We start from the raw sequence: 12,363 nt of genomic DNA on the forward strand, positions 1-12,363 counted from the left end.
TAATTTTAACATTCATTCTGGCTACGGTTTGCTGTTACGTTTATATTGGCCTTGATCCAGAACAATGAATGCCAACCGTTAGAAAATAATTTGCGATCGTTACTAAGGTCAATGAAGACTGAAGTTAGTTTGTAAGTTAATCGGTCACTCAGTCAGTCGTACATCAGCGTTTGAAAATAATCTAATTTGTGGTACTTTGTGCAGCATTCTTATACCCTCGTGAATTTATAAATTTTGTATCATTTATACATTAAGATACCAAAATGGCTACAGATGCAAAGAAGAGGGTATGCATTGTAGGAAGTGGTAACTGGTATGTGATGCGAATTTCTTTCTTTCTTTTATTTCTTATATTTATAAAATGAATCAAAATTATGTGCCAATTTTATCAAAATCATAATATTATCTTAAAAAATCGTATTATATTTTTAATCAATTATATATGTTATTTTTATATTTATATTTTATTTTTAATTTTTACAATTTTTCTATTTTTTTAACAATTTATTTTGTATTACATACAATTGCATTTGTATACAATTTCAAAACTATCTTTCAACGTGTTATTAATTATATATATTTATATAAAACTAACAATTTAAAATAAAATAATTGTATCAGTAATCGTTTATTTTAATTTAATTTTTATACTTTAGGGGCTCAGCTATTGCAAAAATTATTGGTGCCAATGTAGTAAAATTTAATAATAAATTTGAAACACGCGTGACAATGTATGTTTACGAAGAAATAGTGAATAGCCAAAAATTGAGTGATATTATCAATCAATTACATGAAAATGTGAAATATCTTCCTGGGCACAGACTTCCAGAAAATATTGTAAGTTTTATTTAACATTTAAAATCGCATGTTTTTTTTTGAATGTATCATTTTAATTTTCAAGATTATGGAAAGTCTACGAATTAAACATTTTTATTTTTAATTTTGTAAATATTACGTTTAAATTTGAAAATTTTTATTAAAAATACAAGTGCACTTATAAATATTTAATAAGACAATATTTATTCTATTTTAGATTTGAAAAATAGAAAAATTGAAATTTATAACTTTAATAAATATTTGCATTTTTCTTTTCATTAAATTTGAGAACAGAAAATATATTTATATGTATAATGATATTTCATTAATAAAAATGATGAAAGATTATATTAATATTGATATTTTATAATAATACCAATATTATAAAAATAAAGTTTATAAACCGATAATAAAAAAATATCTTCCTTATAATATTTCTCTAATGTACTTAGAATTTATATTTTTTTAATTTGTAAATGATATTAATATAAAAATTATAATTATTTCGCTAAGCATAGTAATTGTAAGTTATTTTTTTTATATATATTTTAATTATATATAAATTATAATATCATAATATATAGTAAAATATGATTAAATATTTTTGTATTAAAAAAATTAAAATTAAAAAAAAGAAAGATGCATTTGTTTTTGATTTGCCTTTACTATAAAATTAAATTAATATAATGTCCATAATTTTTATTTTTGTTTATTTATAATTTAATAGAATTAATGATAAAATTTCATTATAATGTAAATGAAAATTGATATTTTTATAATTTATATTTAATTTTATAATCTTTAATTTTATAATATCTAATTTAATTTATCTATGGAATTTGCATAAATTTTATTATTCTCTGAAGATCTAAGATCTAAGATCATTGAATTAATTTAACTCAAATAGCATAATATTTTTTTTCTAAAAAATAGAACAATTACTTAATATTTTTTCAATCTAATAACACGTTGAGATATATTTCGCATATTTATAAAAAATTCTGAAAAAGTTTTGAAAATTTTGAAAAAGTCATTAATATATTTAAAAATATCTATTTTATAAGTTATATAAATTATATTTATAATAATTTTAAAATATAATAATAAAAATGAGTATTCCACTAAACTAATAAAGGATTTTGATGTGTAGAATTAATTTTTTTTCATTTGAATATGATTTTATTATACTTTATGAAGAATTCAATTAGAATATTGTTTTAGAAAATGGTTAGAAAAAATAATATATATAATAATTCGTATATATATATATTATGTTCAATTTTTGAATATTAATATAAGAAATATTTATTATATATTTATTATCTATTTATACATAATGAATATTAAAATAAAATTAACTGATTTATCATTATACATATATAACAATGAAGAATTTAATACAACTTTATATAATGAAAAAAATATAAAATATAAAATAATATATCGTATATTTAATACAAAACTTCATTTATGAATATGTTTAATAATTTGTGGTTGTGCGGACATAAATCTTGCCAGAAGGCATTGACACTTTATCCACTCCTTTGGGGAAAAGTTTAGGAAGTTCTTCGTCTTTTACAGTTGGAAGAATCATAACTTTTTCACCTGGCTATAAATAAAGAATAAAATATAATTTTAATAAAATTATAATAAAATAAATATTAAATATAAATATATAATAATATAATAATATAATAAATATTGAATATTATTATCTATTAAAATATTATTCAAATATTTAGAAATAGAAACAACATCAAACTTTGAAAAAAGGAAATATTTTTCTTACCACCCAGTTAGCAGGAGTTGCTATTTCTGGTCTTTTATCGACAAGTTGCAAGGAATCTATAACTCGCAAGATTTCGCTAGAAATCATAAATATATTATTAATTATATATTTATACTATAATATAATATGATCTTTATTTTTATTTCAGAAATACGAATATATAATTTAATTACTTATGGAAATTTATATACAAAATATTAATATATTATAGATGCCTTTACACATCATGAAATATGAAAGATTCAAACAAAAAGAAGACGAATATTTAAAAAAGTTTTAATTTTGAGTTTAATATTTTTTCGAATGCTTCTGTTTCTTTACATCATATTGTAAATTAAAATTTCTTTTAAATTTTATATCTATAACAAATTGAGGTATACATAAAAAATTTTATTTTAATTAAAATAAATTTTTTTTTCTGACAAATATTAAAATTTAATTTTTCATAGTAAAATAATTCTCGAGATCGATATTTATCAATACTTGCTTCAGAGTTCAATTTCAATATTGTTTTATCATTGGAATTTGAAATTAAGAATAGAAGGATAACAAAAATTTCATATTTTTTATTCAAAGAAATAATGTATTTCTGATATAAGGACAATGATATAATAAAAAAACTTACTCTACATTGCGTCCAGTGGATGTTGGATAATGCATTGATAAACGTAACCGATGATCGGGACTTATAATATATAAAGCACGAACAGTTAACGCTTGTTCTGGATCATCTTTGCTAATTTCATCGATCATATCCAATTTCACTGCTAAAGTGCGATCATGATCAGCAATTATCGGGTAAGGAAATGCTCCAGGTATATCTTGACAATACGATTTGATATCCTATAATAAAAATAATATACTTGTAATTTGCAAATATTGCATATACATATTCATATACATATTGCATATACATATAAATTCATTTACATTGTGAATATATATAATATATATATATATAATATAAATATATATACTAAATATTTAAATGAATAAATTTATCTTAAACGAATAAATTTATGAATAATCAATAAATAGTATATCATAATAATATAAATGATATAATAATATCTTCGAAACAGAAATATGTTTCAAAAGAAATTTATTTTATCTTTAATAGGATATATTATGATAAGTATAATTTTTTTTATATAAAAATAAAAGCTTCAAATTAACGAAATGATCACAAATATAAATAGTTCATTGTTAGCTAAGATAAGCTCTATACATTCAAAAAATATATGATCAAATATCTAAAAAAATATAGAAAAATGCTATGCTCATCATAAAATATCTCTTTTGAAATAAATTTTCATTAATGCAATTTTTTGAAATTAATACGTATTTATTAAAAAGAGATACAATATTTATTTTTAGAAAAATATAATATCTAAATATCTTTATTTATATTTATATTATTGTTTCATTAAATATTGAGTAAAATTTTTGTAACTTACATTAACCCAATCAACATGATCCTGTAATTTGTCGACAGAATGAGCCAAAAGTTTTGTATTTCGACGTTTAAAATGAGGTTGATGCACTGCCAAACGTCCTAATTCAGTAGTGCAAACAGGTGTAAAATCGGCAGGATGGGAAAATAAAACAACCCATCTGAATTTAACAAGTGCAAAAAAAATAATAAAAGTATTTTCATAAATTTGCATTAATACAATTTATAAATATATCATAATTTATAAATATAATATAAATACAGTTGATTTTAAAACTATATAATACATTTTATAGTATATTTTATGAAAAATTATATATTAATAACAAAATCAACTTGATATCTTCGATGATAATTTAATTATTTAAGAAGAGAATAGACTCAAATGTTTTTATGATCAAATTTATAATTTAACTTAATAACTAATCATTGTTCTTGTCTCTATTATATTTATATCTATTATTTTTCTCATTATTCTATTATTCTGTATAATATTATGCACTATTATACAGAATAATATTATATTAATTTAATTATATTATTAATTTAAAAATTAATAAAATAAGATCAGTAATTAAAAATTAAATATGTTTGTTGTTTTACTGATACTCTAGCCAATATTTTGTGATCATTAACAAAATATTACAAAAACATATTTATTAAAATTAATAAAAAATAAAAAATTCATAACAATCTTACACATAGAAAGAAATGTATTATGTAAATTTATACAACTAATAATAGTAGTGGAATAGATGAAAATAACTTTATCGATAATATCCATGCAAAAATATAAGTAATGCAATTGAAAAATAAAATAAATGAAAATAATTGAAAAATAATTAAAAAATAATTAAAAGAATAAACAACATGCAATTTATATTAATTCTCAATGAATAAAATTTTTAATATTACATAATATAAATGCATAATATTTTTTAATTTTTATAACAAAATAAAAATTCAAAAAATTTCATCTTTATAAAAAAAAGCTATTATTAAGTTAATTAAAATTAGCATCATGTAAATATCAGTATTATACAAGATTTGCTCAAATTTGTGAACTGTATTCATCAAAATCGGTTATGTAATTACAATATATAGAGATTATTTATAGAGATTATATATTATATTATATTATAGATATAATTTATAAATAAATAATATAAAATATAAATAAATTTATATACTATATTATATATAATAAAATTTAATTAATTAAGCATAATTAGATATTAATAAAAAAGTTATTATTAATATAATAATTAATTTGATTAATAATAACCAATAATAAAATAAAATATGATAAAATATGTGTGATAATACATTATCTATCTAATGAAATGAGAGATTAATATAGATGAAATGATATTATACTATAATTGGAGCATCTATTATTAGAGGATTTATCTTTACTTTTTGTAAAGTTAGTTCTGGTGATCTAAGAGTTAAGAATTCAGAAATTTCATATTCAAATTTTCTAAATTACAATCAAATACAGATATTTGAAATCTATAATGTGTTTATAATTTAAATAAATTTTCCTATATATGATATTTTGAAAACAAAAATAATAAAATAATTAAAGTGATAAATTCATTATTTTATTTCAAATAAGGTGTTTAGTTTTATAAACAACAATTCTAATTAATTCTACAAACAAAATTACTTTTTGTAACAACAAAAAACATTAATTACATTATTAATTGCAAGATAATCTTTTTAATATCGATTTGTTTAACTTCTATCGAATTCTAGAAATTTATAAATCTAATAAGTCCAAAGCTAAAAAATTAAAGATCCACCGAGGATCTCTATCAGATTTTTCTATAATTTAAAACTATATAAATATATAATTGAACGATTATATTAAATATTTTTCAATATTGAAACAATTTTAAAAACAATTCATAATATAAAAAAGAATTTTATGAAAATAAAATTATATGAAAAATTCAATTACAGAAAATAATCCTATTTGGAGTCGTTAAAAATTAATCTGAAAATTATGAAGATAATTTCGAATAAAAATAAATGAAATAAAATCATTTATATATGATTGAAAAATATGTTCATACAATTGACTATCAAATTATTTAAGAATATATTATATTGCATGTTATATTTTATATATATATATACAAGGGTAAAAAAAAATTATTCTTCTTTAACACATTTATTTAATATATCGTAATGTGCCGATGGTGATTTTGTAAAATACATTTGATACATAAGAAAAATAAAAAAAAATTTTTTTAAATCCTATGAAATAATTATAATAACTTAGATACACATACATAATTGTATGTTTTTTTATTTGATATGTAACGTGAGTATCATATACGAGTTAAGAATAATAATAACAACAATCTACGCAATTTCTGGTACTTATCATATAAAATTATTCATAGTATTTGAAATTAACACTAGACAGAAGTAAAGGAAAAAATAAACATATGTAATTAAACTTACGAATCTCCTTGCCAATCATAAAAGTTAATTTGTCCTTGAGTAGTATCTGCTTCAAAATTCGGCACAATAGAATTAATTCTCATGATTGTTCTTTTGAAATTTAATCAAGTGTACCACACTTGAAGCAATATTTCACGGGAATTTAATACGCCACTCCTAAATGTTATTGCAATATATACAATGTAGAAATTGCGCACTAGCATTACTATTTAAGCGTGTCCCCTCTACTTTCCATAGGCGTAACTGATGTCATATTACTTATATATGTACATATGTCTACTTATGTGTTTTGAATAGTAAACACAAAATATTATCTTTTTATAAGGATGTGTTGATTTTGGCTAATCATAATATATAGGAGAAAACTAAGAGAATTTTATTTATAACAAATTTTACTATATGCAAAAAAAAATTTTTTTTTACATTCTGTTTAACAATTAATATTTATAATTTAATATGTGATTGCAATTTGCAGAAATTATTAATTCAAAATTGTAATTATACTTATGCAATAACATATACATTTTAAGTGCATTATCGAGCAAATATTTAAAATTATTTTTTTTCAAAATAAAACATTTTGTAAACAAATTTTATTTTATGTTTTCAACTTACCTGTTAATTATAATCATTTGCACTTATATATTGATCGTAAAAAAGCATTAATATACAATTTAATAGGAAATTAAATTTTGAGTGAAAATATTCTAAGAAATATATTGGTAAATGTTTATCTTAAAAGTTATTTTTGAAAAATTTTGTTAAATATTTTCTTTTTTTTTCTTTTAGAGAAAATAAATATTAGATAGATATGATAAATTTTTTTTTAAGAAATTAAAGGAATTTCTAAAAAAAATAAATGAATATATAATAGAAGTTTATAATGTATTTATATATAATGTAATAAAGATTACATATTTTATTATAGATTTATATATTATCTATTATAATTATATAATTATAGATTATATATTATATTATTTTATATATATATATATATATATATATATATATATATATATATATATATATATAGATAATATTATCAAATTTAAGTTATATCAGAATCTTTTTTTCATTCAACAAACTTATATAAGTATAATATTACTTTTGGTTCAAGTACTTATTTCCTTTGTACAAACTGATATTAAATCTATTGCCATTGAGAAATATTCGTGCATTAAATAGATTAAATTAAATAAAAACCAATTCAATAGATTTGAATGTTACAATAAATAACATAATATTTATCAAGTATACATTATTTTTTCACAAAAATTTTTTAAAAAAATATTTACAGATGTAGAATATTAGAACTTTGTTATTTTAGAGTTATTAATATTTATTAAATACCAAATAAACTTTCTTATATTTAAAAATATCTAAATAAGAAATGTCAACAAAATTTTAAATAATAACATTAAGTTAAAAACTATTATTAAGTTAAAAACCATTATTCAATTACATATTTTTATTTTACTCTCAAAAATAAATTATTTTTAAAAACATTTATTTACTTTTTGATTATTTTTTAATAAAAACTTTTCGTTTCAAATATTATTACATAGTATTATTTTGCTAAATAATCATCGTAATTTTTATCTTTTCGAAACACAAGATATTCGAAAAATGAAACAAACATGATAAAATTTTTAAAGTTTATTATCATATATGAAGAAATTTATAAAATACTTAATAATTAAAAGTGTGACAATTATTTTCAATCATTTTTACATATTGTTATATAAAATATATGATTACATAAAATAATTAAAATGATTAAATATATAAATTATCATATAACGTTATTATTATAAATAACATTTTATAATCGAAAGTTTTATGATCGTAAACTAATCGTAAGTTTTTTATGAAAATTTATTATTTGGTTCGATCCTTTCTGTCCGATAAAATATTTCAATATTTCCAGTCTAATATTTGAAAAATTATTTATTTTTTTATTATAAAGAAATAAATGAAATATTTAATAATTTCAATTAAAAAATATGAAAATTATTTTCATTAAAAAATTATGATTACTTGTGAAATTAAAATTGATAATTAATTTAATTGAAAAAATTAAACAAATAAAAATCTCTTCCGATCTAAAAATAAAAAATTTTTTTTATATTATATTTGTATATTTTTTATATTTTTTATATCATAAGATAAAATAAAGATATGATTAAAATCTTCTATAATTATCCATATGATGAACTTATTCAATGATTATTTATATATATATAAGTTTTGTGATATATTGTGCAACATATGAATTTTTATCATTGTTTTTGTAATCTCGTAATATAAAATATATATAATTTATTTTAAATAAAAATTTGTTTTTTCTCAAACATGAAATGAAAATTTATCTTAATTTTCATAATCTTAATTTTTATTATCTTAATTTTCATAATTCAAAATGTATAATAAATGTATATGTATAACACATTTTTTTTTATTATTAATTTGATAAATATATATTAAAATAAAATATTATATTGTATTCCTATAAGACAATAAGATATCATTAACAAAAAAAAATTAATACATCTATATATTTAAAAAATAAAATTATATATATATAGGTATTACTTTCCATTAATTATAATATTGTAATGAATTATTGAGTTGTTTAATAAACAATACAAAATATTTAATAGATAAAGCATATTAATTTTTTAATTTTTTACAATCTAGGTTGCTGTTCCAGATATCATTGAAGCTGCAAAAGATGCAGATATTCTTATTTTTGTATTACCTCATCAATTCATAAGAACACTGTGTGCAACTTTACTCGATAAAATTAAACCTACTGCAGTCGGAGTATCACTAATTAAAGTATCTATTTTCAATAAATTTTTTTTTAATAATAATTTCTTATGCATAATAATACTAATATAATAATAATTTTCAATTTTTATCAAGGGTTTTGATCGAGGGGATGGAGTAAATATCGAACTTATCTCTAAAGTCATTGAAAAAAATTTAAGAATTCAATGCTATGTTTTAATGGGTGCCAATTTAGCTAATGAAGTTGCTGAAGAGAAGTTTTGCGAGACAACTATTGGTAATTAAAAATTAAAAAGAATAAAATATTGATCTGTTTTTTAAATATATGTTATTATTAATTTTATTATTAAAATTAATATTTAGTTAAAAAAATATATGCAAAAAATTTCTTGATTTTTAATAATGAATTTAAATTAAAAAATAAATCGGTAAGAATGAAAATAACAATTACGAATAGTTTTTTTTAAGATCATATTGTTATAATATATAATTATATAATATATATATATAATATTAATATATATAATATATATATTATAATATATATATTATAATTATATATAATATATAATTCTGCAAAATTTAAAATTGTTGATTTGAAACATATAATTATAATAATTTTATAATAATTTTTTAAATATTAATAATTATAATAATTTTTATAATAATATCAATCTTTTAATCGAAATAATTAAAAAATAAATATTAAATAAATTTTTTAATATTTTATTAACTTTTCGCTTATTTCTTTCATTTCAAATAAAGAAATATAAAATTATATAATTTAATAAAATAATTACATAAATTTACATATAATGTTATTTATATTTTATCAATTTATTTATAATTTGTATATTATTTATATTTCTAATTTTATTAATTATCTTAATTATAGAAACGAAATAATAGATTATTCTTTTATCATTTTATAATTAGAATAAGATAATGATAGAATATAATAAATTCGCAGAAAATTAAATATTAATAGAATATTTCATAATTAAAAAAATTTTAATAACTAATTAGTTATATTATGTATTTAATTATATTATATTTTTATTTTTAGGCTGTAGAGACAAACGTCTGGCTCCACTTTTAAAGGATCTTATTCAAACCCCTAATTTTAGAGTTTCAATTGTTGAAGATTGCGAAGCAGTTGAAGTATGTGGTGCTTTGAAAGTATGTAATTAATTATATAAACGTATTGATTTTAAATAAAACAAATTTACTTAATAAATTTATCTTTAATAATTATAATTTATATTTTAGAATATTGTGGCATGTGCTGCTGGTTTTGTAGATGGTATAGGATTAGGTGATAATACAAAAGCAGCTATTATTAGACTTGGATTAATAGAAATGGTTAGATTTGTAGATACATTTTATACTGGCTCAAAACTTGCAACATTTTTCGAAAGTTGTGGTGTAGCAGATTTGATAACTACATGCTATGGTGGAAGAAATCGTAGAGTTTGCGAACAATATGTTAAAACTGGCAAAGTATAAATCACATTTCTTCTTATATTTTTTATTCCAATATATTTCTTGTATATTTCTTTAATATATTTCTTAATAATATCAATATATTTCTTAATATAAAAAAGTATAATATACATATATTTATATCATATTTTTTCTATTAGACTATTAGACAACTTGAGGAAGAACTTTTAGCTGGTCAAAAATTACAAGGACCAGCTACAGCCGATGAAGTTCACGGAATGTTAAAAGCTCGTAATTTAACAGATAAATTTCCATTGTTCACTACAATACATCGCATCTGCACTGAACAAATACGACCAGCAGATTTAATTAATGAAATACGTGCTCATCCAGAACTACCGTTAGTACTAAAATTAACTTTATTTATAATAATTCGTTAAATTTGTTAAATTTTCTAAATTAATTTTACAAAATAAATTCCTATTAGGTTTGCACCAAAAACATTATATTTATATTAAAAACTATTTTTTTTTATTTTTTTTTATTGAGAACTGTTAAAATTGTTCTTTAACAAATGAAAACCCATTTATATCGGGACATAACAAATAGTATACTAATACTATACATAATAATAATTTACTAACGTATCAACATATAAGGATAACATTCCAAAAGTAAGTAATATTTCGAAATAAATTTTTTTAATTCAAATATATAATTTATAAATATTTATTAATTTAAAAATATTATTTATGTTTTTTTTAGAACGATTGGAGACGAGCAGAATGCATAATTGAATTAATTAATTAATATATAAACGTTATTTTCTGTTAACGTCAGTATCACAAATCAATTAGAAATTATTAAAAACAAAAAATCAATAGAAAAAATATATAATATAATATATAATATATTAAAATATATAATTTTGCAGATATTTTGCAATAATTAGTTTTTACATTATTTATAATTGCTTTCAATTACAATATTGTTTCCTCTTTAAGATAAATATACAATTGTATTGTAAAATATATAAGAAAATAATAAATATAATTCTTCTAAAATAATTTGTAATTTGATAATAAATTATTAATATTATTATATTTCAAGTAGTTATTTAATGTTAAAAAAAAAACTTGAAAATATGAAAAATAATTGAAAGCTCAAAAGAATGATACAAATGATTTCTAAAATAAATAAATACTATTTATTTAAAAGATTTTATTATTTTCTAAATCTTTGATCAATGAGTTTTAATATTATAAATAACACATATATTAGTTCGTCATTTGTTATATTTTGATTCAATATAGTTCATTTTAAGTTTTTATATAATTATATAATTGAAATACAATATAGTAATTCAATTCGTATCTTTTCTTGTCTTTTTCGAAATATCAGAAATAATGCACAACTGACACATTTTCTTGTTTTGTGAACATACCGAAAATGCGATTTTTGCTGTATTCTTTTTTAAGATCTTAGTAATAAAGTCTTGAAATGCTATATTGTCACATTTGGCATAATATGATTATTATTGTTCATAATAATATTTTTCTATTTAAATTCAACTTGATTCATAATTTTTTTAAGTTAA

At 18.2% G+C, this 12,363-nt stretch overlaps 2 protein-coding genes across 4 annotated transcripts; one reads left to right on the plus strand and one right to left on the minus strand.

Moving 5' to 3' along the window:
* Nucleotides 1–56: 56 nt before the first annotated feature.
* On the plus strand, nucleotides 57–11,869 carry LOC107995646 (glycerol-3-phosphate dehydrogenase [NAD(+)], cytoplasmic). Of its 3 annotated transcripts, none has more exons than XM_017053285.2 (8): nucleotides 57–313; nucleotides 657–837; nucleotides 9,231–9,371; nucleotides 9,459–9,600; nucleotides 10,390–10,502; nucleotides 10,593–10,823; nucleotides 10,967–11,166; nucleotides 11,532–11,869. In XM_017053285.2, exons 1-8 carry the CDS (start codon nucleotides 264–266, stop codon nucleotides 11,557–11,559), a joined length of 1,086 nt encoding a protein of 361 aa, XP_016908774.1. In that variant the 5' UTR covers nucleotides 57–263; the 3' UTR covers nucleotides 11,560–11,869. The 3 variants fall into 3 exon arrangements, with proteins under 3 accessions (XP_016908774.1, XP_061935937.1, XP_061935936.1); XM_062079953.1 differs by lacking the exon at nucleotides 11,532–11,869 and adding an exon at nucleotides 11,254–11,422; XM_062079952.1 differs by having other exon boundaries at nucleotides 10,967–11,869.
* Nucleotides 2,096–6,781, minus strand: LOC107995653 (peroxiredoxin-6). The gene is made up of 5 exons (XM_017053300.2): nucleotides 6,531–6,781; nucleotides 4,063–4,219; nucleotides 3,231–3,448; nucleotides 2,606–2,681; nucleotides 2,096–2,425 (listed from the first exon to the last, which is right to left on the minus strand). Exons 1-5 carry the CDS (start codon nucleotides 6,611–6,613, stop codon nucleotides 2,297–2,299), a joined length of 663 nt encoding a protein of 220 aa, XP_016908789.1. The 5' UTR covers nucleotides 6,614–6,781; the 3' UTR covers nucleotides 2,096–2,296.
* Nucleotides 11,870–12,363: the final 494 nt, after the last annotated feature.

The sequence above is a fragment of the Apis cerana genome, linkage group LG9 (genome assembly GCF_029169275.1).
Source record: "Apis cerana isolate GH-2021 linkage group LG9, AcerK_1.0, whole genome shotgun sequence".
Classification (NCBI taxonomy): domain Eukaryota; kingdom Metazoa; phylum Arthropoda; class Insecta; order Hymenoptera; family Apidae; genus Apis; species Apis cerana.